This window comes from Cherax quadricarinatus, chromosome 14, assembly GCF_038502225.1.
Source record: "Cherax quadricarinatus isolate ZL_2023a chromosome 14, ASM3850222v1, whole genome shotgun sequence".
NCBI classification, from domain to species: domain Eukaryota; kingdom Metazoa; phylum Arthropoda; class Malacostraca; order Decapoda; family Parastacidae; genus Cherax; species Cherax quadricarinatus.
In genome coordinates, this window is record NC_091305.1 from 38,121,130 (window position 1) to 38,148,408 (window position 27,279).

The 27,279-nt window shown below is 44.3% G+C and overlaps 1 protein-coding gene across 1 annotated transcript in view; it reads right to left on the reverse strand.

Annotated features, from left to right (window-relative positions):
* LOC128698526 (thyrotropin-releasing hormone receptor-like) overlaps positions 1-27,279 on the reverse strand; it is a 44,663-nt gene that overhangs the window by 17,227 nt on the left and 157 nt on the right. Inside the window, exons 1-3 of the mRNA XM_070085029.1 lie at positions 26,504-27,279; positions 11,398-11,558; positions 6,983-7,056 (exon numbers count right to left, since the gene is read on the reverse strand). The exon at positions 26,504-27,279 is cut by the window's right edge and continues 157 nt beyond it. Coding sequence (XP_069941130.1) covers positions 6,983-7,056; positions 11,398-11,558; positions 26,504-27,279 — 1,011 coding nt within the window. The remainder of the gene's footprint in view (positions 1-6,982; positions 7,057-11,397; positions 11,559-26,503) is intronic.

Genomic DNA, 27,279 nt, shown 5'->3' on the forward strand with positions numbered 1-27,279 from the left:
AGACTACCCCAGGCACTGAGAACTTGACAGACAGACTACACCAGGGACTGAGAACTTGACAGACAGACTACACCAGGGACTGAGAATTTGACAGACAGACTACCCCAGGAACTGAGAACTTGACAGACAGACTACCCCAGGCACCGTGAACTTGACAGACAGACTACACCAGGGACTGAGAACTTGACAGACAGACTACCCCAGGCACCGAGAACTTGACAGACAAACTACACCAGGGACTGAGAACTTGACAGACAGACTACCCCAGGCACCGAGAACTTGACAGACAGACTACACCAGGGACTGAGAACTTGACAGACAGACTACACCAGGGACTGAGAACTTGACAGACAGACTACACCAAGGACTGAGAACTTGACAGACAGACTACACCAGGGACTGAGAACTTGACAGACAGACTACATCAAGGACTGAGAACTTGACAGACAGACTACACCAGGGACTGAGAACTTGACAGACAGACTACACCAAGGACTGAGAACTTGACAGACAGACTACACCAGGCACTGAGAACTTGACAGACAGACTACACCAGGCACTGAGAACTTGACAGACAGACTACCCCAGGCACTGAGAACTTGACAGACAGACTATACCAGGGACTGAGAACTTGACAGACAGACTACACCAGGGACTGAGAACTTGACAGACAGACTACCCCAGGCACTAAGAACTTGACAGACAGACTACACCAGAGACTGAGAACTTGACAGACAGACAGACTACCCCAGAGACTGAGAACTTAACAGACAGACTACATCAGGGACTGAGAACTTGACAGACTAAACCAGGGACTGAGAACTTGACAGACAGACTACCCCAGGCACTGAGAACTTGACAGACAGACTACACCAGGGACTGAGAACTTGACAGACAGACTACACCAGGCACTGAGAACTTGACAGACAGACTACGTCAGGGACTGAGAACTTGACAGACAGACTACACCAAGGACTGAGAACTTGACAGACAGACTACCCCAGGCACTGAGAACTTGACAGACAGACTACCCCAGGCACTGAGAACTTGACAGACAGACTACACCAGGGACTGAGAACTTGACAGACAGACTACCCCAGGCACTGAGAACTTGACAGACAGACTACATCAGGGACTGAGAACTTGACAAACAGACTACACCAGGGACTGAGAACTTGACAGACAGACTACCCCAGGGACTGAGAACTTGACAGACAGACTACCCCAGGCACCGAGAACTTGACAGACAGACTACACCAGGGACTGAGAACTTGACAGACAGACTACCCCAGGCACCGAGAACTTGACAGACAGACTACACCAAGGACTGAGAACTTGACAGACAGGCTACACCAGGGACTGAGAACTTGACAGACAGACTACACCAAGGACTGAGAACTTGACAGACAGACTACACCAAGGACTGAGAACTTGACAGACAGACTACACCAGGGACTGATAACTTGACAGACAGACTACAGCAAGGACTGAGAACTTGACAGACAGACTACACCATGGACTGAGAAATTGACAGACAGACTACACCAGGGACTGAGAACTTGACAGACAGACTACACCAAGGACTGAGAACTTGACAGACAGACTACACCAAGGACTGAGAACTTGACAGACAGACTACACCAAGGACTGAGAACTTGACAGACAGACTACACCAAGGACTGAGAACTTGACAGACAGACTACACCAAGGACTGAGAACTTGACAGACAGACTACACCAGGGACTGAGAACTTGACAGACAGACTACCCCAGGCACTGAGAACTTGACAGACAGACTACACCAGGGACTGAGAACTTGACAGACAGACTACACCAAGGACTGAGAACTTGACAGACAGACTACACCAGGGACTGAGAACTTGACAGACAGACTACAGCAAGGACTGAGAACTTGACAGACAGACTACACCATGGACTGAGAACTTGACAGACAGACTACACCAGGGACTGAGAACTTGACAGACAGACTACACCAAGGACTGAGAACTTGACAGACAGACTACACCAAGGACTGAGAACTTGACAGACAGACTACACCAAGGACTGAGAACTTGACAGACAGACTACACCAAGGACTGAGAACTTGACAGACAGACTACACCAGGGACTGAGAACTTGACAGACAGACTACACCAAGGACTGAGAACTTGACAGACAGACTACATCAGGTACTGAGAACTTGACAGACAGACTACCCCAGGCACTGAGAACTTGACAGACAGACTACACCAGGGACTGAGAACTTGACAGACAGAATACCCCAGGCACTGAGAACTTGACAGACAGACTACATCAGGGACTGAGAACTTGACAGACAGACTACCCCAGGCACTGAGAACTTGACAGACAGACTACCCCAGGCACTGAGAACTTGACAGACAGACTACACCAGGGACTGAGAACTTGACAGACAGACTACACCAGGGACTGAGAACTTGACAGACAGACTACCCCAGGCACTGAGAACTTGACAGACAGACTACACCAGGGACTGAGAACTTGACAGACTACACCAGGGACTGAGAACTTGACAGACAGAATACCCCAGGCACTGAGAACTTGACAGACAGACTACATCAGGGACTGAGAACTTGACAGACAGACTACACCAAGGACTGAGAACTTGACAGACAGACTACATCAGGGACTGAGAACTTGACAGACAGACTACCCCAGGCACTGAGAACTTGACAGACAGACTACACCAGGGACTGAGAACTTGACAGACAGAATACCCCAGGCACTGAGAACTTGACAGACAGACTACATCAGGGACTGACAACTTGACAGACAGACTACCCCAGGCACTGAGAACTTGACAGACAGACTCCCCCAGGCACTGAGAACTTGACAGACAGACTACACCAGGGACTGAGAACTTGACAGACAGACTACACCAGGGACTGAGAACTTGACAGACAGACTACCCCAGGCACTGAGAACTTGACAGACAGACTACACCAGGGACTGAGAACTTGACAGACAGACTACACCAGGGACTGAGAACTTGACAGACAGAGTACCCCAGGCACTGTGAACTTGACAGACAGACTACATCAGGGACTGAGAACTTGACAGACAGACTACACCAAGGACTGAGAACTTGACAGACAGACTACCCCAGGCACTGAGAACTTGACAGACAGACTACCCCAGGCACTGAGAACTTGACAGACAGACTACACCAGGGACTGAGAACTTGACAGACAGACTACACCAGGGACTGAGAATTTGACAGACAGACTACCCCAGGAACTGAGAACTTGACAGACAGACTACCCCAGGCACCGAGAACTTGACAGACAGACTACACCAGGGACTGAGAACTTGACAGACAGACTACCCCAGGCACCGAGAACTTGACAGACAGACTACACCAGGGACTGAGAACTTGACAGACAGACTACCCCAGGCACCGAGAACTTGACAGACAGACTACACCAGGGACTGAGAACTTGACAGACAGACTACACCAGGGACTGAGAACTTGACAGACAGACTACACCAGGGACTGAGAACTTGACAGACAGACTACACCAAGGACTGAGAACTTGACAGACAGACTACACCAAGGACTGAGAACTTGACAGACAGACTACACCAAGGACTGAGAACTTGACAGACAGACTACACCAGGGACTGAGAACTTGACAGACAGACTACACAAAGGACTGAGAACTTGACAGACAGACTACATCAGGGACTGAGAACTTGACAGACAGACTACCCCAGGCACTGAGAACTTGACAGACAGACTACACCAGGGACTGAGAACTTGACAGACAGAATACCCCAGGCACTGAGAACTTGACAGACAGACTACATCAGGGACTGAGAACTTGACAGACAGACTACCCCAGGCACTGAGAACTTGACAGACAGACTACCCCAGGCACTGAGAACTTGACAGACAGACTACACCAGGGACTGAGAACTTGACAGACAGACTACACCAGGGACTGAGAACTTGACAGACAGACTACCCCAGGCACTGAGAACTTGACAGACAGACTACACCAGGGACTGAGAACTTGACAGACAGACTACACCAGGGACTGAGAACTTGACAGACAGAGTACCCCAGGCACTGTGAACTTGACAGACAGACTACATCAGGGACTGAGAACTTGACAGACAGACTACACCAAGGACTGAGAACTTGACAGACAGACTACCCCAGGCACTGAGAACTTGACAGACAGACTACCCCAGGCACTGAGAACTTGACAGACAGACTACACCAGGGACTGAGAACTTGACAGACAGACTACACCAGGGACTGAGAATTTGACAGACAGACTACCCCAGGAACTGAGAACTTGACAGACAGACTACCCCAGGCACCGAGAACTTGACAGACAGACTACACCAGGGACTGAGAACTTGACAGACAGACTACCCCAGGCACCGAGAACTTGACAGACAGACTACACCAGGGACTGAGAACTTGACAGACAGACTACCCCAGGCACCGAGAACTTGACAGACAGACTACACCAGGGACTGAGAACTTGACAGACAGACTACACCAGGGACTGAGAACTTGACAGACAGACTACACCAAGGACTGAGAACTTGACAGACAGACTACACCAGGGACTGAGAACTTGACAGACAGACTACACCAAGGACTGAGAACTTGACAGACAGACTACACCAAGGACTGTGAACTTGACAGACAGACTACACCAGGGACTGAGAACTTGACAGACAGACTACAGCAAGGACTGAGAACTTGACAGACAGACTACACCAAGGACTGAGAACTTGACAAACAGACTACACCAGGGACTGAGAACTTGACAGACAGACTACACCAATGACTGAGAACTTGACAGACAGACTACACCAAGGACTGAGAACTTGACAGACAGACTACATCAAGGACTGAGAACTTGACAGACAGACTACACCAAGGACTGAGAACTTGACAGACAGACTACAGCAAGGACTGAGAACTTGACAGACAGACTACACCAGGGACTGAGAACTTGACAGACAGACTACCCCAGGCACGGAGAACTTGACAGACAGACTACACCAGGGACTGAGAACTTGACAGACAGACTACCCCAGGCACTTAGAACTTGACAGACAGACTACACCAGGGACTGAGAACTTGACAGATAGACTACATCAAGGACTGAGAACTTGACAGACAGACTACACCAGGGACTGAGAACTTGACAGACAGACTACACCAAGGACTGAGAACTTGACAGACAGACTACCCCAGGCACCGAGAACTTGACAGACAGACTACACCAGGGACTGAGAACTTGACAGACAGACTACACCAAGGACTGAGAACTTGACAGACAGACTATCCCAGGGACTGAGAACTTGACAGACAGACTATCCCAGGGACTGAGAACTTGACAGACAGACTACACCAGGGACTGAGAACTTGACAGACAGACTACACCAAGGACTGAGAACTTGACAGACAGACTATCCCAGGGACTGAGAACTTGACAGACAGACTATCCCAGGGACTGAGAACTTGACAGACAGACTACACCAGGGACTGAGAACTTGACAGACAGACTACACCAAGGACTGAGAACTTGATAGACAGACTATCCCAGGGACTGAGAACTTGACAGACAGACTACCCCAGGCACTGAGAACTTGACAGACAGACTACCCCAGGCACTGAGAACTTGACAGACAGACTACACCAAGGACTGAGAACTTGACAGACAGACTACACCAAGGACTGAGAACTTGATAGACAGACTATCCCAGGGACTGAGAACTTGACAGTCAGACTACCCCAGGCACTGAGAACTTGACAGACAGACTACCCCAGGGACTGAGAACTTGACAGTCAGACTACCCCAGGCACTGAGAACTTGACAGTCAGACTACCCCAGGCACTGAGAACTTGACAGTCAGACTACCCCAGGCACTGAGAACTTGACAGTCAGACTACCCCAGGCACTGAGAACTTGACAGACAGACTACCCCAGGCACTGAGAACTTGACAGTCAGACTACCCCAGGCACTGAGAACTTGACAGTCAGACTACCCCAGGCACTGAGAACTTGACAGTCAGACTACCCCAGGCACTGAGAACTTGACAGTCAGACTACCCCAGGCACTGAGAACTTGACAGTCAGACTACCCCAGGCACTGAGAACTTGACAGTCAGACTACCCCAGGCACTGAGAACTTGACAGACTACCCCAGGCACTGAGTGAACGTTACTACAATAACACAATGAATGTAGTTTCTCTCGGGAGAGGTGAAACAAAGCAGTTAAGGAGATATAATCACGACATACATAATTCTGTGCTGCAATAACATGATTACTAGAGAAAGAGAACATCATGTATGTTATTAAAGATGTCATTTGGTTTATTAGAATGAAAAGTCTGGGAAACCTGCATGAAAGAGTTGTGAAGGCAAACACTGGTATTGCACAGCTTCACGAGTAAGTACTACAGTGCTGAGGCCGTGTTCAACAACTCTGGTGAAGAGGCTGGGCCAGGAGCTGAGAGTCGAAGCCAGCAACTACAATACAGACAACATATACATATACACACACGCAGATACCAGGGAACATGCGGGGCCAAGAGCTGTGACTTTATCCCTGCAAACATACAAGTGAATACTGCCAGAAATACCCCGGGGTGATAGTTGCTTTATTTGTAACTAGCAATTATAAGATGTAAGAACACATCGTAACGTTTGTCAAGAAATATACTTTGTACACCACAGGGAGGGACGGAGGGAGGGAAGGAGGGAAGGAGGGAAGGAGGAAGGGACGGAGGAAGGGAGGCAGGTAGGGAAAGAGGGAGGGAAGGAGGGAGAGAGGGATGTTATTCCTATCACGGGGAGGGAAGGAAGGAGGGATGGATGGATGGAGGGAGGGATTGAGGGAGGGAGTGAGGGAGGGTGGGATGGATGGTGGGAGGGAGGGAGGGAGGGAGGGAGGGAGGGAGGGAGGGAGTACTTACCACAAGACAACATACGCTTGAAGGACCTCCGGAACTTGACAGAGAGAGCGTTGTACAGGATGGGATTGATGGCGCTGTCCACCACACACACGTATAGGTATACTTATATATATATATATATATATATATATATATATATATATATATATATATATATATATATATATATATATATATATATATATATATATATATATATATGTGTGTGTGTGTGTGTGTGTGTGTGTGTGTGTGTGTATTAAGTGCTATGTCTTGTAAAATAAAAAAAATAATAATTATTATTCTATAACTGAGCTGTTGATGCTGACCTGTCTGACACTGCTGACCTGTCTGACACTGCTGACCTGTCTGACACTGCTGACCTGTCTGACACTGCTGACCTGTCTGATACTGCTGACCTGTCTGACACTGCTGACCTGTCTGACACTGCTGACCTGTCTGACACTGCTGACCTGTCTGACACTGCTGACCTGTCTGATACTGCTGACCTGTCTGACACTGCTGACCTGTCTGACACTGCTGACCTGTCTGATACTGCTGACCTGTCTGACACTGCTGACCTGTCTGATACTGCTGACCTGTCTGACACTGCTGACCTGTCTGATACTGCTGACCTGTCTGATACTGCTGACCTGTCTGACACTGCTGACCTGTCTGACACTGCTGACCTGTCTGATACTGCTGACCTGTCTGATACTGCTGACCTGTCTGATACTGCTGACCTGTCTGACACTGCTGACCTGTCTGACACTGCTGACCTGTCTGACACTGCTGACCTGTCTGACACTGCTGACCTGTCTGACACTGCTGACCTGTCTGATACTGCTGACCTGTCTGACACTGCTGGCCTGTCTGATACCACTGACCTGTCTGATACTGCTGACCTGTCTGATACTGCTGACCTGTCTGATACTGCTGACCTGTCTGACACTGCTGACCTGTCTGATACTGCTGACCTGTCTGACACTGCTGACCTGTCTGATACTGCTGACCTGTCTGATACTGCTGACCTGTCTGATACTGCTGACCTGTCTGACACTGCTGACCTGTCTGACACTGCTGACCTGTCTGACACTGCTGACCTGTCTGATACCACTGACCTGTCTGATACCACTGACCTGTCTGATACTGCTGATCAATCTGACACTGCTGACCTGTTTGACTGCTGACCTGTCTGACACTGCTGACCTGTCTGACACTGCTGACCTGTCTGACACTGCTGACCTGTCTGACACTGCTGACCTGTCTGACACTGCTGACCTGTCTGATACTGCTGACCTGTCTGACACTGCTGACCTGTCTGATACTGCTGACCTGTCTGACACTGCTGACCTGTCTGACACTGCTGACCTGTCTGATACTGCTGACCTGTCTGACACTGCTGACCTGTCTGACACTGCTGACCTGTCTGATACCACTGACCTGTCTGATACTGCTGACCTGTCTGACACTGCTGACCTGTCTGACACTGCTGACCTGTCTGACACTGCTGACCTGTCTGATACCACTGACCTGTCTGATACCACTGACCTGTCTGATACTGCTGACCTGTCTGACACTGCTGACCTGTTTGACACTGCTGACCTGTCTGACACTGCTGGCCTGTCTGATACTGCTGACCTGTCTGACACTGCTGACCTGTCTGACACTGCTGACCTGTCTGATACCACTGACCTGTCTGATACTGCTGACCTGTTTGACTGCTGACCTGTCTGACACTGCTGACCTGTCTGATACTGCTGACCTGTCTAACACTGCTGACCTGTCTGACACTGCTGACCTGTCTGACACTGCTGACCTGTGTGACACTGCTGACATGTCTGACACTGCTGACCTGTCTGACACTGCTGACCTGTCTGACACTGCTGACCTGTCTGACACTGCTGACCTGTCTGACACTGCTGACCTGTCTGACACTGCTGACCTGTCTGATACTGCTGACCTGTCTGACACTGCTGACCTGTCTGACACTGCTGACCTGTCTGACACTGCTGACCTGTCTGACACTGCTGACCTGTCTGATACTGCTGACCTGTCTGACACTGCTGACCTGTCTGACACTGCTGACCTGTCTGACACTGCTGACCTGTCTGACACTGCTGACCTGTCTGATACTGCTGACCTGTCTGACACTGCTGACCTGTCTGATACTGCTGACCTGTCTGATACTGCTGACCTGTCTGACACTGCTGACCTGTCTGATACTGCTGACCTGTCTGACACTGCTGACCTGTCTGATACTGCTGACCTGTCTGACACTGCTGACCTGTCTGATACTGCTGACCTGTCTGACACTGCTGACCTGTCTGACACTGCTGACCTGTCTGACACTGCTGACCTGTCTGACACTGCTGACCTGTCTGACACTGCTGACCTGTCTGACTCTGCTGACCTGTCTGATACTGCTGACCTGTCTGACACTGCTGACCTGTCTGACACTGCTGACCTGTCTGATACTGCTGACCTGTCTGACACTGCTGACCTGTCTGACACTGCTGACCTGTCTGATACTGCTGACCTGTCTGATACTGCTGACCTGTCTGACACTGCTGACCTGTCTGACACTGCTGACCTGTCTGACACTGCTGACCTGTCTGACACTGCTGACCTGTCTGATACTGCTGACCTGTCTGACACTGCTGACCTGTCTGACACTGCTGACCTGTCTGACACTGCTGACCTGTCTGACACTGCTGACCTGTCTGATACTGCTGACCTGTCTGACACTGCTGACCTGTCTGACACTGCTGACCTGTCTGACACTGCTGACCTGTCTGATACTGCTGACCTGTCTGATACTGCTGACCTGTCTGACACTGCTGACCTGTCTGACACTGCTGACCTGTCTGACACTGCTGACCTGTCTGACACTGCTGACCTGTCTGACACTGCTGACCTGTCTGACACTGCTGACCTGTCTGATACTGCTGACCTGTCTGATACTGCTGACCTGTCTGATACTGCTGACCTGTCTGACACTGCTGACCTGTCTGACACTGCTGACCTGTCTGACACTGCTGACCTGTCTGATACCACTGACCTGTCTGACACTGCTGACCTGTCTGACACTGCTGACCTGTCTGACACTGCTGACCTGTCTGACACTGCTGACCTGTCTGACACTGCTGACCTGTCTGACACTGCTGACCTGTCTGACACTGCTGACAGTCACTGCGTAACATACTTCACAATCTGTGCATCACTCGCCACTATCAATGTATCACTCATCACTATCAATGTATCACTCATCACTATCAATGTATCACTCATCACTATCAATGTATCACTCATCACTATCAATGTATCACTCATCACTATCAATGTATCACTCATCACTATCAATGTATCATCACTATCAACCTATCACTCGTCACTATCAATGTATTAGTCATCACAATCAATGTATCACTCATCACTATCAATGTATCACTCACCACTATCAATGTATCACTCATCGCTGTCAGTGTATCATCACTATCAATTTATCATCGCTGTCAATGTATCATTTATCACCAATAATGTATCATAACTATCAATGTATCATTACTATCACTGTATCATTGCTTTGAATGTATCATCACTATCAATGTATCATCACTGTAAATGAATCATTCTAACAATATATCGTCACTATCAATGTATCACTAGTCAATATCAGTGTATCCTCACTATCAATGTATCACTTATCACTCTCAGTGTATCCTCACTATCAGTGTATCATCACTATCAGTGTATCATCACTATCAGTGTATCACTCGTTATCAATGTGTCACTTATCACTATCAATGTATCACTCATCACTCTCAATGTATCATCACTATCAGTGTATCATCACTATCAATGTATCACTCATCACTATCAATGTATCACTCATCACTATCAATGTATCACTCACCACTATCAGTGTATCACTCATCACTATCAATGTATCACTCATCACTATCAATGTATCACTCATCGCTGTCAGTGTATCATCACTATCAGTGTATCATCACTATCAGTGTATCATCACTATCAGTGTATCACTCGTTATCAATGTGTCACTTATCACTATCAATGTATCACTCATCACTATCAATGCATCATTCATCATTATCAATGTAACATCACAATCAATATATCATCACTATCAACATATCATAACTATGAATATATCATCATCATCAACGTACTGTAGATGAATGATTCAGAGAACCGACACGTTGATGAATTAGACACGTGTGCAACTCTTGATACCCAAGAGTTGTACATGTGTCTAATTTATCACCATCATTGTATCATCACAATCAATATATCATCACTGTCAGTATATCATTATCAATGTATCATCACTATCAACATATCACCATCAATATATCATTACTATCAATATATCATCACTATCAATAAATCATCACCATCATTGTATCACTTACCTGTTGATAAAGATACATGTCTTAGCGAAGAGCAGGTACCAGAGGTCCTTGTAGGTGTTATAACGGAACATAGCAAGCAGTGAGTTGTAGACCAGCAGTGTCCTGTATGGTAGCCACAGTGTAGCGAAGATTGCTACCACCACTACCAGCATCTTCACTACCTGTCAACACAACGAGTGATGAGCCTCTGTCAAGACGCCTGTCTCTTTCATTACATGTCAACACAATGAGTGATGAGCCTCTGTCAAGAAGCCTGTCTCTTAATTACCTGTCAACTCAACGAGTGCTTAGCCTCTGCCAAGACGCCTGTTTCTTCCTGTCAACACCATGGAGTTTCCTTATCTCAATACTAGCAGAATGAATTACTTTCAGGTAACGAAGATATCACCAGCACTCAAGAGTTTAGCGCTTCCTGCATAAGAACATAAGAATGGAAGAACACTGTAGAAGGCCTACTGACCTATACAAGGCAGGTCCTTATGAAAATCACCACTACTCAAAGCTACACAAGAATTTACTCCCGTACCCACCACACCAATCAAACTCAACCCCTCCCACTCATATATTTGTCCAATCTCTTTTTAAAGTTACCCAAGGTCCTAGCCTCGATTACTCTACTCGGAAGATTGTTCCAAGCATCCATAACTCTGTTCGAAAACCAGTACTTGCCTATGTCCTCTCTAAATCTAAATTTATCTAACTTAAATCCATTATTTCTGGTTCTTGCCTGGTTCGATATCCTCAGTATTTCATTATCACCTTTGTTTATGCCCGTCATCCACTTATACACTTCGATGATATTTCCCCTCATTCTACGTCTCTCCAGAGAGTGAAGATTACATATACAGTACACCATATTAGTCATCCTTCTCTGTATGTTCTCCAATGAATCTATGTCCATCCTGTAGTAAGGAGACCAAAACTGAGCGAATGTGAGTCGACTACTCGGAGCATCACTACGGACGACGCCAAGGAAGGTAAAAACATTGTTGTTGTTGGGGATAGCCAGATTAGGTACATGGATAGGGCATTCTGTTTGAAGGATAGGAGTAGGAGGCAGAGAGTGTGTTTTCCTGGGGCTGGGATGAAGGATATTGTTAGCCGTCTGGATGACATCATGAGAGGTAATGGGAGCAATCCTATTATCTGTCTCAGTGCTGGAGGCAACGATGTAAAGTAAAAGGACACAAGTGCAACTAATGTGACATTTATTGTGGCAACGTTTCGCTCTCCAGGAGCTTTATCAAGCCATTACAAACAATACATGGACACAGAGGGTATATAAAGGCTCAGAGTGAGGTGAATACTAGTGAGGTACCATTTCGATGTTCACTAGTGGTAGTAGTAGTAGTAGTAGTGGTAGTGACAAAAGCAATTAATTCGTACATGAGTAAAAGGATATAAAAGCTATTACTTGGGTAACATAAAAATAGGTTGGACAAATATAAACTGGAATGAGGCAGGTTGTTTCAGTGTTCACTCTCTGTGCTTTGTGTAGTATAACAGGAGAGACTATGTGATGGCAGGGTTTACTGTTTTCAGGAGGATTCTTGCTAAGACTTCGGAGATGGTGAAGCTGTCGTTGTTTTGTTTAATTGTATTCGAAACAGCGATCAGTGCTGATTCAAGGCACTTGCGTGTGCGGAAATTAGTTTCTTTTATCACTAATTGGGCGTCTCTGAATTTCATAAGATGATTGGTGGAATTTCGGTGTTGTACACAGGCGTTGTTTAAGTTGTCGTTCCTACATGCGTATATGTGTTCATTGAGGCGGGTGTCGAGGTTTCTTGCTGTTTCACCTACGTAGATCTTGTCACAGCCTCCACAGGGTATAGTGTAAACTCCTGCATTGACTGGTTCGTGGTTCTTGGGTTTTGTCCTGACGTGATTGGAGGCAACGATGTTGGCAGACGTAGGAGTGAGGACCTGATTAGCAGGTATAGGTCAGCAATAGAGATAATTAGGAAGAAGGGTGGGAAACCTGTCATATGTGGCATTTTGCCAAGGAGAGGAGTTGGAAATGAATGGTTGTCCAGGGCAATTGGTGTCAATTGCTGGCTGGACAAATACTGTAAGGAAAATGCGGTAACATTCATTGACAACTGGGACCTCTTCTATGGCAGAAATGACATGTATGCCAGGGATGGGGTTCACTTGTCTAGGTGTGGGGTGGGAGCACTGGCCAACGCAGTGGAGGGAGCTGTTAGGTCTTTAAACTAGGAATAGTTAGTGGTATGGGTTTTGGCGGGAAAACTGTGAAGTCGCAGGGTAGTAACATGAGTACTAGGAGAACTAGTAATAGGCAAAATGAGGAGGATATTGGAAAGCCAGTGGCACAAATTGACAATGACAGTAATAGGTTTAGTGGAATAACAGAAAGGAGCAGGAAGGGTAAAGAGATAGGAGGGTCATTAAATATTTATTACACAAATAGTCGCAGTGCTAGGAATAAGATGGACGAGTTGAGACTAGTTGCTAGTGCAGGTAACATAGATGTATTTGCCATTACTGAGACGTGGTTTAATTCAAAAAGTCGGGACATGCCTGCAGAATGTCACATTCAGGGTTTTAAATTGTTCCAAGTAGATAGAAGTATCGGGAAGGGGGGTGGGGTGGCATTGTATGTCCGAGATCGCTTGAACTGTTGCATAAAAACGGGTATTAAGTCTGAAGTAACACATACAGAGTCTGTTTGGATAGAATTTTCAGAGGGGCATGAAAAATTAATTTTAGGTGTGATATACCGTCCCCCAAATTTAGATAGGGACCAGGGGAGACTACTATGGGAGGAAATTGTTAGGGCCACAAGGCACGATAATGTAGTAATTCTAGGAGACTTTAACTTTAGTCATATTGATTGGAATTTCTTAACTGGGAATTTAGAATCATACGATTTCTTAGAAGTAGTTCAGGATTGTTTTTTGAAGCAGTTTGTGACAGAACCTACAAGGGGTAATAACCTGCTTGACTTAGTTCTGGCAAACAATGAATCCCTTGTTAATAATTTAGAAGTTTCAGAGGAACTGGGTGCCAGCGACCACAAATCAATTACATGTAGAATTGAATGGAAGTATGATAGTAGGGATAACTCAGTAACAGTCCCAGATTTTCGCCTAGCAGATTACGATGGGCTTAGAGAACACTTATCATCTGTTGACTGGGGTAACGAAGAGAGCTATCAATATGACAGTTTTCTGAACACTATACATGCTGCTCAAAGAACGTTTATCCCTTATAAGGAAATTAGATCAAATAGAAATGACCCAAAATGGATGAATAATAGGCTGAAATATCTACTAGGGCATAAGAAAGGAATTTATAGGCGTATCAAAAGAGGCGAGGGTCATCTTATGAATCAGTATATTGACATTAAGAGGGTCATTAAAAAGGGGATAAGAAAAGCTAAAAGGGACTATGAAATTAAAGTTGCTAGGGATTCTAAAACTAACCCAAAAAGTTTTTTCCAGGTCTATAGAACAAAAGTCAGAGATAAGATAGGTCCCCTTAAAAATAACTATGGGCATCTTACTGACAAAGAGAATGAAATGTGCTCGATTTTAAATAATTATTTTCTCTCGGTTTTTACACAGGAAGACACTAATAATATTCCGGTAATTAATTTTTATAGTGGATCAGAAGAAGATAAATTATGTAACATCACAGTCACTAGTGAAATGGTTGTGAAGCAGATAGACAGACTGAAGCAAAATAAGTCACCGGGTCCTGATGAGGTTTTTTCAAGGGTTCTAAAGGAATGCAAAATGGAAGTCTGTGAACCATTAACTAATATTTTTAATTTATCTCTTCAAACAGGTGCAGTGTCTGATATGTGGAAGATGGCTAATGTAATTCCTATTTTTAAAACAGGGGACAAGTCGTTACCGTCAAATTACCGCCCAATAAGCCTGACCTCAATTGTAGGCAAATTACTAGTCAATTATAGCTGAGATTATAAGAAGCCATCTCGATAAGCATAGCTTGATTAATGATACTCAGCATGGATTCACAAGAGGCCGGTCTTGTCTAACTAATTTATTAACTTTCTTCAGTAAAGCTTTTGAGGCTGTTGACCACGATAAAGAATTTGATATTACTTACTTAGATTTTAGTAAGGCATTTGATAGAGTTCCGCACCAAAGACTGTTGAAGAAAGTAGCAGCTCATGTCATTGGGGGAAGGGTGCTCTCGTGGATCGAATCATGGCTCACAGACAGGAAGCAAAGAGTGTCCATAAATGGGGTTAAATCCGAGTGGGGATCAGTAACAAGTGGCGTTCCACAGGGATCAGTCTTGGGCCCGTTGTTGTTTATAATATATATCAATGATCTTGATGAAGGAATTACTAGTGATATGAGCAAATTCGCCGATGACACGAAGATAGGTAGGATAATTGATTCAAACGTAGATGTTAGGGAACTTCAGGAGGATTTAGACAAACTCTACTCTTGGTCAGAAAAGTGGCAGATGCAGTTCAATGTAGATAAATGCAAGGTTCTGAAGCTCGGGAGTGTCCATAACCCTAGCACTTATAAGTTAAATAATGTAGAACTTAACCATACAGATTGCGAAAAGGACTTGGGGGTTATGGTAAGCAGCAACCTTAAACCAAGACAGCAATGCCTAAGCGTACGTAATAAGGCAAATAGATTACTGGGATTTATATCAAGAAGTGTAAGCAACAGAAGTCCAGAGGTCATACTGCAGCTTTATACATCATTAGTAAGGCCTCACCTAGATTATGCAGTTCAATTCTGGTCTCCATATTACAGAATGGACATAAATTCGTTAGAAAACATTCAGCGTAGGATGACTAAATTAATACATAGCATTAGAAATCTTCCTTATGAAGAAAGATTGAAGACTCTTAAGTTACATTCACTTGTTAGACGAAGAATGAGGGGAGACCTGATCGAAGTGTATAAGTGGAAGATAGGTATTAATAAAGGGGATATTAACAAGGTCTTGAGAATATCTCTCCAAGAGAGAACCCGCTGTAATGGATTTAAATTAGATAAGTTTAGATTTAGAAAGGACATAGGAAAGTATTGGTTTGGAAATAGGGTAGTAGATGAGTGGAACAGTCTACCTAGTTGGGTTATTGAGGCTAGGACTTTGGGTAGTTTCAAATTTAGGTTGGATAAATACATGAGTGGGATGGGTTGGATTTGAGTGGGACTTGCACATCAGAGCTTATTTCTTGGGTAGCATTGAAAATTGGGTAGGTCAAATGTTTGTTAGTGGGATGAATTGTAAAGGACCTGCCTAGTATGGGCCAACAGGCCTGCTGCAGTGTTCCTCCTTTCTTATGTTCTTATGTTCTTATAATCTAAATGAGGCCTCACTAGTGATGTACAGAGCTGTAAAATAACTTTTGGACTTCTGTTACTTATACTTCTTGAAATAAATCCAAGTAATCTGTTGGCCATGTTGCGCACACTACCTGGTTATCTGGAGGTTATTCCGGGGATCAACGCCCCCGCGGCCCGGTCCATGACCAGACCTCCCGGTGGATCAGGGCCTGATCAACCAGGCTGTTGTTAAATTAGCACTGTTGTTAAATTAGCATTGTTGTTAAATTAGACACATGTGCAACTCTTGGGTATCTTTTTTGAGGAAACGTTTCGCCACACAGTGGCTTCATCAGTCCATCCAAAGGAGGATCGTGAAGAACAGGAGGAGAATGAGGTAATCAGTCCCTCAACCTTGAGTCGATGTGGTCAGTCCATCAATCTTGAGGGACTGATTACCTCATTCTCCTCCTGTTCTTCACGATTCTCCTTTGTATGGACTGATGAAGCCACTGTGTGGCGAAACGTTTCCTCAATAAAGATACCCAAGAGTTGCACATGTTGATAAATTAGACACATGTGCAACTCTTGGGTATCTTTATTGAGGAAACGTTTCGCCACACAGTGGCTTCATCAGTCCATACAAAGGAGAATCTTGAAGAACAGGAGGAGAATGAGGTAATCAGTCCCTCAACCTTGAGTCGATGTGGTCAGTCCATCAATCTTGAATAGAATACGGCATACGTGCTGAGAAGGAGCTTATAAACCGTTGGCAGGAGAGATGCAGCAGTCATAGGTCGTGTAACATTTGTTCAATGTTGAAGTAGGACGTGCCCAAGAATTAGGCAAGCGAAGAATTCCCAAGTATTAAGATCCCAAGAAGTTGCAGTGTCTGACAGGTTTGTAGATGAATGGTTCAGAGAACCGACATGTTGATAAATTAGACACATGTGCAACTCTTGGGATCTTAATACTTGGGAATTCTTCGCTTGCCTAATTCTTGGGCACGTATGCCGTATTCTATTCAAGATTGATGGACTGACCACATCGACTCAAGGTTGAGGGACTGATTACCTCATTCTCCTCCTGTTCTTCAAGATTCTCCTTTGTATGGACTGATGAAGCCACTGTGTGGCGAAACGTTTCCTCAATAAAGATACCCAAGAGTTGCACATGTGTCTAATTTATCAACATGTCGGTTCTCTGAACCATTCATCTACAGTTGCACATGTGTCTAATTTATCAACGTGTCGGTTCTCTGAACCATACATCCACAAGTCACTGTTGTCTTGGCTTTAGGTTTCTGTTTACCATGACTCCCAAGTCTTTTTCACATTCCGTATGATCAAGCTCTACTTCACCCAGTTTATAACTTCGAGGGTTATTTTCATTCCCAAGGATTAGGACTTTACACATGTCCACATTGAACTTCATCTGCCACTTTTCAGACCAAGACATTAATTTGTCCAAATCCTCCAGGAGTTTACTTGTATCCTCCTCAGAATGACTCATACGGCCTATTTTTGTATCATCAGTAAATTTGCTCATGTCACTTGTAATTCCTTCATCAAGGTCATTAATGTAAATTATGAACAACAATTGGCCTAAAACTGATCCCTGTGGAACGCCACTAGTGACCAGTCCCCATTCATATTTGATCCTATTAATGGAAACTCTCTGCTTGCTGTTGGTAAGCCATGCCTCTATCCATGCTAGAAGCGTGATGAATGGTTTTGAAAACCGACAAGTTGAAGAATTGAGACACTTATGCAACATATGGGAATCTTTATTGAAGAAACGTTTCGCCACACAGTGGCTTTATCAGACTGATGATGCCACTGTGTGACGAAACGTTTCTTTAATAAAGATTCCCATATGTTGCACAAGTGTCTCAATTGTTCATCCATGCTAGAACTTTACCTCCTATACCATGAGCAGCCACTTTTCTTAAGTCTTTTGTGAGGTACTCTATCGATGGCTTTACTGAAAGTTAAATAAACAATATCATATTCTTTATCACTGTCTACTGCCTCAAATATTTTATTTAATTTGAATATATTACTGACAATAAAGACGTGTCAAGAAGATTTCATTACCGGTCAAGACAGGAAAGTATATGATTATCTGTCAAGATACTAGAAGGCTTAGCTAATTGTCAGACCAGATAGATAGATATAGATAGATAGAGAGAGAGATAGAGAGAGAGAGAGAGAGATAGTTTTGGCTGAAGATAAACGCAATATGAGAATCTTGGTTATAGTGCACATAGATGCATTCAAGTACACACATGTACATAGAGGTACACATAGGTGCACACAGGTGTACACAGGTGCCCACAGGTACACAAAGGTGCACACAGGTGCACACTACACTGACATAGCACACTGACACTATAAACTGGCACAGTACACTGACACTACACTGACACTGTACACTGTACGCTGACACTGTACACTGACACTGTACACTGTACAACGTGCACTGACACTGTACACTGTGCACTGATACTGTACACTGACACTGTGCACTGACACTGTATGCTGTGCATTGATACTGTATACTGTAAACTGACACTGTATACTGTACATTGACACTGTACACTGACACTGTATACTGAACACTGACACTGTACACTCTAACTAAACACTGTACACTGTCATTGTACACTGACACTGTACACTGACACTTTACACTGACATTGTGCACTGTACAATGTGCACTGATACTGTACACTGGCACTGTACCCTGATACTGTACACTGACACTGTATACTGTACATTGACACTGTACACTGATACCTTACATTGACACTGTACAATGACACTGTACACTGATACTGTACACTGAAGAATTATATCAGGCTCACTGAAGAATTCTATCCTGCTCACTGTAGAGTTCTATATTACTCACTGAAGAATTCTATCCGGCTCACTGTAGAGTTCTATATTACTCACTGAAGAATTTTATCCGGCTCACTGGAGAATTATATCCGGCTCGCTGAAGAATTCTATCCGGCACACTGAAAAGTTCTATTTTGCTCTCTGAAGAATTCTATCCGGCTCGCTGAAGAATTCTATTCGGTTCGCTGAAGAATTCTATCCGGTTCACTGAAGAATTCTATCCGGCTGGTTGCTCTGTACAGGAATTTCTAATTTAAAACATAACTCATTGTTTGGTTATGGTAATGAGGAGCTGAGTTGTTACAGCAAGAGCTGACAGCAGTGAGGGAACGTCAGCACCACCTGTGTTTCTGAGGCCGTACCTCAAGCTGACAGCAGTGAAGGAACGTTAGCACCACCTGTGGTCTAGAGGTCGTACCTCCAGCTGACAGCAGTGAGGGAATGTCATCACCACCTGCGGTCCGAAGGTCGTACCTCCAGCTGACAAGGTCAGGGAACGTCAGCAGTTCCTGTGGTCCAGGGGTCGTACCGCCAGCTGACGGCATCAGTGTTTATCTTTCTTTGGAACTTGTTTTCATCTGGTAGCGCAGCTCATACACCGGTGTATGTCTGTCAGTGTATACATATACTGACAGTTCATACACCGAATGGTGTATGTCTGTTAGTGTATACATATACTGGCAGTCATACACCTTCTTCTTGATGACTCGCCGATAGTTCGGGCCCGGGTCTTCTCCAGATGGTGATCCGGCGGTGGCCCCCATGCTGGGGGTGTCGTTCGTCTTCTTCATTCTTCTTTCTTCTTTCTTGGGCCCTCCAGTTGGAGGGTAACTTCTTCTATCTTGCGTTGACTCCCCGAGAGGGAAGTGTCTTCATGCTTGGTATCTTCAGTAGCACAGTCAGAGGCGGAAAACAGAGTTCATTGGAGCCACACCCCAGCTTTAGCAAGCAGCAAAGTGCTGGGGAAACTTGTCTTCATGGTGAGTGGTCATTGATTATCTCTAGAGGGTACCGTCTTCACGAGACCGATTTTGGAGATTCTTGAATTACTCCTTTGAGGTGTAGTCGAAGCCCACAAGGCTTAGGGAGGTTCTGAGGTGACGAGCCACTTCTTCAGTGGTGAATGCCACAGGTCTGTTGAGGGTGTACTTGGCTGTTCCCTCTTGGAGGCGATGAGCAGGTTCTGGAGATTGCATTTCGTCCTTATTCATGTCTTGGGAGTGTTGTTGTGGTGGAGCAGTAGCAGTAACACGGGGAGATGCATCCCTAGGTTTTTGTGTTTTAGCTTTCTTGGCTGGCGGCTGAGCTGGTCGAGGCGAGACTTCTGAGTGGTCAGTTGCGGTGGAAGTGGAAGCAGGCGATGGTGGACTGTCATTGGTGGGATTTGCCGACGTCTCAGTGGCCTCTGATTGGTCCATCTCTGTGTCGAGTGGAAGTTGTGACAGCGGTGGAGCAGCGGTAATGCTTGTAATATTTGCAGTAGATTTTAGGATCTCGGTGGAAGGTGGTGATGCAGGGAATGTGAGGCCAGGCATATTGTTTAGTTTGAAGAGTTCATTGATGGTGGTGTTGAAGGAACCAGGCTCACCTGCATTCTGTACATGAGAATACATATTGCAATAGAGAATCTTGGTGGAGTCGGCAGTAGGTGCTGGCAGGGAAGTGGTGGGAGCAGCTTGCGTGGCATGTAGTATCTTGGTAGTGTCTGCTTGAAGCTTGGCGATAGCAGAATATGTGGTTACTTGTGGGTTGGGCTTCTTTTGTTGTTGTTGTTTCTTGAGTATGTCTCTTCTGGTAGGGCACCTGGCAGCAAGAGTATGGTGGTCATTCTTGCAGTTCAAACATTTAGGTGGTGAAGCAGTAGTGCAATTCTTGAAGTCATGACCCTCACGGCCACAGGTGGAGCAGAACTTCTTGTCCTTGGTAGGACAAGAAGTTCTGTGTTGCTGCTCTTATCCTCTGTGGGCACCTAACTCCCTGGCAGTGCTCCTCTTTCTTAGTACTGACCTTCTCCTCCTCCTTCTTACTACCTCCCCCACTACTACTACTACTACCTTCTACCTCCACTACTACTACTTCTAGTACCACATCCTGGCTATATATACCCCTCCATCTGTCCTTTTCGTTAATGTGACTTTGTAAATGGTCCAAGTCGGACCGAAACGTCGTCGTAAGCTCCTCTCTTCTATGTGCAGGTTATTTGTATAATGTCAATAATTTATTTCTGTGTCATTATTATTGTTTGGTGTGAAACTCTACGGTTACGACACGCCGAATTTGAGTGTTGCTCCCCTCCACTCTTGTTGACAGCCTGCAGGCTACCATGGGACACTCTTGTTGACAGCCTGCAGGCTACCATGGGACACTCTTGTTGACAGCCTGCAGGCTACCATGGGACACTCTTGTTGACAGCCTGCAGGCTACCATGGGACACTCTTGTTGACAGCCTGCAGGCTACCATGGGACACACAGTTCTACACTTTAGTCAGCACAGAAGTTGCCTTGTAGAGAATTAAGAATAAAACAATCATAAAAATCGTAATTTTTGGAGGGGAAAAAAACATTAATAGCAAAAAACATTAACTGCCAACATGTCCTCTTGCTGCCAGCAAGAACAAAAAAAAAATACATTTAATGAAAACCATACTTACAAATATGATAGATACAAGCTGAGTACATGAAAATGTTGCCAGAATTTTGCACTATTTTTCAGTAAGAAAACATTTTTTTCCATAATTTTTCAATTTTAATTTCCTGATCACTGAAAAGCGGCTCATCCCTCCCTGAAGCTCTCTAGCATAACTACTGTTACTTATACTTCTTGATTCGGATCCCAGTAATGTGTTTTCTTCTTACATATATACACTTAGTCATTGTTGACTTGGCTTCAGGTCACTGCTTACTATAACTCCCAAACCATCTTCACATTCTGTATGGCCTAGTTTTATATTACTTAGTTTATAGGCGCTAGTTTATAAGAGGACTTTGAACTTATCTACACCGAACTGCATCTGTCACTTTTCTGACGAGTGACATAAACTTGTCTAAGTTTAAAACTTCTCACTTGTAAGGAAGAGGCTACCACTCTCGAAAATATTTTCTAGTTCAGCGAAACGGAATTGAGATTTACAAACTAAGTCACAGAAGTTAACGACTCACACCAAGTTACATCTTAACAAATAACAATGAATGATATTAATGGCTTGATGTGTTTCTTGTCCTAATGACGAAGTTAATAACTTCAAGAATTGTTTACAGAACGACTGAGATCTTGGTTATACAGCTGCTGCATCAAGTATCACTTCAAGTAATTTATGTTTTTGACCTTGTCAGTTCTGTATAGTGGAGCCATGTTTGTTATAAAGTTTGATTTTGTCTTGAGATGTAATTTGTCAGACTGTAAATTTTTGGTCGAGAAAAATCGGTCCACTGGTCAACACTCATTTTCTGGTCAATGATATTAAACCTATTTTAGGGTCAGGTTGTGGTGCTGATACCGGATATATCATCAGTGTTGCTTGATTGGCTATAGTTTTTGATAAATTTAGTATCCCACTGAAAAACATAAAAGATGTGAAAAATATATTGAAGTGAGACTAACTTTATAAATCACACTGAAGTTATTTTTTTAGATCAGGAAAACGTCAAATCATATACACATACCAACACGACATTCTTTATAATATCAGAATAACACAGTGAGATCATTCACATACCACTAATTACTGTATATGTAAGCTTTGTTTGTACAATTTTTTCCTAAGCTGGTCATCAGCACAGTTTTGTTGAGTGAACACTTGCAAGAGACACATTTTGGTAACCATTGTGCAGTAAGACATTTCAAGCCTCTATGTGTCTATAAACAGCCGCCAATCTTCTGCTTGACATTCAAGTCCCATTCGAAGAAGATGTCCAGGGATGTTACTGCAGTATACAAGCTCTACATCTTGGCTGAAGTAAGGAAGACGTTCAGCCTCTCTTGTCCGGTAAACTGTTATTTTAACTTCTTGTTGTAAACAGTTCTTTTCTTTTAGTCTGGATGCTAAAAGCTCAGATGCTGAAAGACAGACTGAGGTCATGTATCAAATCACTGAATTCTTCTTGGGAGAACTGCTGGTGTATTGAAATTTGCTTACTAATTAAGTTTATTCAGATATACACAAACACAGTTGCATAGGTTATCATACGTAGCAGCATATGTGTAGAGAACCATCCTAGATAACCCAGAAATGTCAGACAGTGTGACTTATTTCCATTGGGGGTCCTCTTAGTACCTTGTTATTATACTATAAAGGAGATAATATCTTATTATTATACTAAAAAGGAGATATGTTAGGAATAAGGTAAAATGAGTTACGTATTTATATTTTCATCTTTGTTAGCTAAAATAATAAAAAAAACATTCTCCTCCCTTTCTGTCGCTACATTCATTAGGTACCTTTTGGCACTCTTCTTGAACTGGTTCATGCTACGACTGGCTTTGACATGTGCGGGCAGTCTGTTCCATTCCTTTATTGCTGTACAATAAAAGGTGTTTGAAGCCTGGCCACTGACTGTGGGTACTACAAAGTTGTGCTCTCTCCCCCTAGTACTATGATTGCTTTGGTTCCCAACCTTGACAAAATTGACAGCAAGATATTCTGGACAATGTTTGTGAGCGATTTTATAAACTTGATTTAACTTTACTTGTTTTACTCTGTCTTCAACATTCAGCATATCCAATTGTTGTAATTCATGCTGGCCTACGTGCTCTCTTGGTCCCAGCCCCAGGATGAATCTTACCATTTTGTTGTGGGTGATTTGCAGTCTATCTTTCAGTTTTTTTTTGTCAAGGCAGAGTACTATGAAGAGCAAGCGTAGCCCATGTGACATTATATAAGGGCTAGACATAGCGTACTGCGAGTCTAAGTAGGTTGACACTGTGCTTGTCTGTAGAGGAACTTCAGTCTGGCATTCGCTTTCTCTACTGCACTGTTCCCTATCAATTCTCCTAACATGCATGGGTCAAATGGGATTCCCATATATTGTACTGAGGAAACTGAAGTGATGGGCTCCCCATTACACCGGATATTAAAATTATTTGCCCTTCTCAGTTTATGTTTCGTGCCAAAGAATATGGCTTCCGTTTTCGTGAGGTGTAACGATAGTTTGTCGCCTACTAACCATTTGCTGCAGGACTCCAGTTCCAGTACTATTACATTAGTTATATTCACTTCCACTGCTATCACCTGTGTTACATCCTAAACCCTGAGTTTCTTTAACATCTGACAACGGAAGGTCGTGCAGTGTTGTAAACACTGGTATGGCAACATCGCTGTGTGGCACAGGTCTTTTTGCTGACTATAAATCAGGATATTCCCACTTGACTTTCTTGTATCGATTGAAACCTTTCTCATTCACCATACAGAAATAACAATTGTTATTGTGGCTTATCGGTTCTTTCCACACCATAGGCACACCCAAGTTTAAACTTTTCCTTTGCCTATTTTTCCACTGTCGTAAGCATTCTACACAGGTTTTGCAGACTATATGGGGAGCCTAAGACTTGTTTTGTTCTCCAAGTGCCACTGCAGTGTTCCTCCTTTCTTATGTTCTTATGTTAAGACTCGATTAGTGATGATGGTGATCAAGGATATTCCCCATGCCAGAGCACATGACTGTATGAGATATAAACTGTTTCTTCTATTATATTTATTTAACACTCAATTCCAGCAAGTAATATAAACCATGGGAAAAAATACAAATTTATTGAAAACTATTTTTAATCATCCTCCGAAACATTATGAGACAAGCTTTAAAAAGAGAATGGACAAGTATATGAGAGGGAGGGACTGAATTTGATTGGTGTCCTATGACCAATGCTGTTCCTGGTGTATGTGAATGTCATGACAGAAGGAGGAATCTGGACAGGCTGCAGGCCTGGTCCAACAACTGGCTCCAAGTGCAAAGCCATGAAGACTGGGAAAGGACAAAGAAGACCTCAGACAAAGTACAGTCTAAAGGGCCAAAGACTACAAACTTCACTCAAGGAAAAGGATCTTGGGATGAGTATAATACCGAGCACATCTACTGAGGCGCTCATCAACCAGATAACTGCTGCAGCATACGGGCGCCTAGCAAACCTAAGAATAGCATTCCGACATCTCGGTAAGGAATCGTTTAGAACCCTGTACACCGTGTACGTCAGGCTTATATTGGAGTATGTAGCTCCAGTTTGGAACCCACACCTGGCCAAGCACGTCAGGAAACTAGAGAAAGTGCAAAGGTTTGCAACAGGACTAATCCCGGAGCTGAGGGGCATGTCGTACGAGGAGAGGTTAAGTGAACTCGACCTGACGACACTGGAGGACAGGACGGCTAGAGGGGACATGATAACGACATATAAAATACTGAGAGGAATTGACAAGGTGGACAGAGACAGGATGTTCCAGAGATGGTACACAGCAACAAGGGGTCAACTGGAAGTTGAAAAATCAGATGGGTCACAGGGATGTTAGGAAGTATTTCTTCAGTCACACAGTTGTTAGGAAGTAGAACAGTCTGAAGGGTGATGTAGTGGAGGCAGGATCCATACTTAGCTTTAAGAAGAGATGCAATAAAGCTCATGGAGCAGGGAGAGAGTGGACCTAATAGCGCTCAGTGAAGAGGCGGGGCCAGGAGCTATGACTTGACCCTTGCAACCACAATTAGATAATTACAGTTAGGTGAATATACACCTAACATAGTATACTTATAAATATAGTGATATATGTATTCTTACAGAAACAAAAAAAAAGCTATATGTTATATACATTACAGAAACAATCCAAATATGATTTATTTAAATAGATAAATAATTTATATACATAATAACATCAGCAGCTATAGTGTTTAATGAGTAGACTTTGTTATCAACGTTAGTGATATTATTTAGTGTACCTGAACTCGAGGAGAGTTGACTCTTTTCTTGTTAAGATGACCGTTGATAGTGGGGTACTTGGGCACTTGTGAGGTGAAGAGTATCCGAGCTATGAGGGAGTAGAACACGCAAGACATCAACAAAGGAACCACGTAAAACATTATAATGTCTAAGAAATAGTAGAGGAAATACTGGTCCCTGGAGAGCTTGAAGGTACATTCTTGTGTGGGATAGTCAACAGCGTAGCTCAGAGGGATGACAGTGGTGAGATAGAGCCAGGGCGAGCAGTAACATACTGCAAACACCCACACTAACAATGTAATCTTCTTGGCTCTCTCTACCGTACACACAGTCTGTGCTTTCATTGGGTGACATATAGCAATGTATCGCTCCACAGTAAAAGCCGTCAAGCTCAGGGAACTGGCGTTAATACCCAAGTTCTGCAGGAATATCATGATAGCACAGCCGACGTGGCCCCAGATCCAATGGTTGCCAATAAGATAGTAGCTCACAATTTCTTGGGGGACCGCGGCTATGAGGACAGCACAGTCAGCGATGGCCAAGCTTACCAGGTAGCAGTTCGTAGGCGTGGTCATATTTTTATTTTTGGCGACCACGATGACTACCATAATGTTGCCGATGACTCCGATGACGAAGATGATACCTTGAAATAGTGTGCCGATGATGCGGTAAATGTAGGAATAATATTCAGGAGTGCCAGAACAGTAGTGAGTATACACGTCCTTGGCACACCAACATAAATAGTCTTCATGGGAACAGTTAATGTTGACAATGT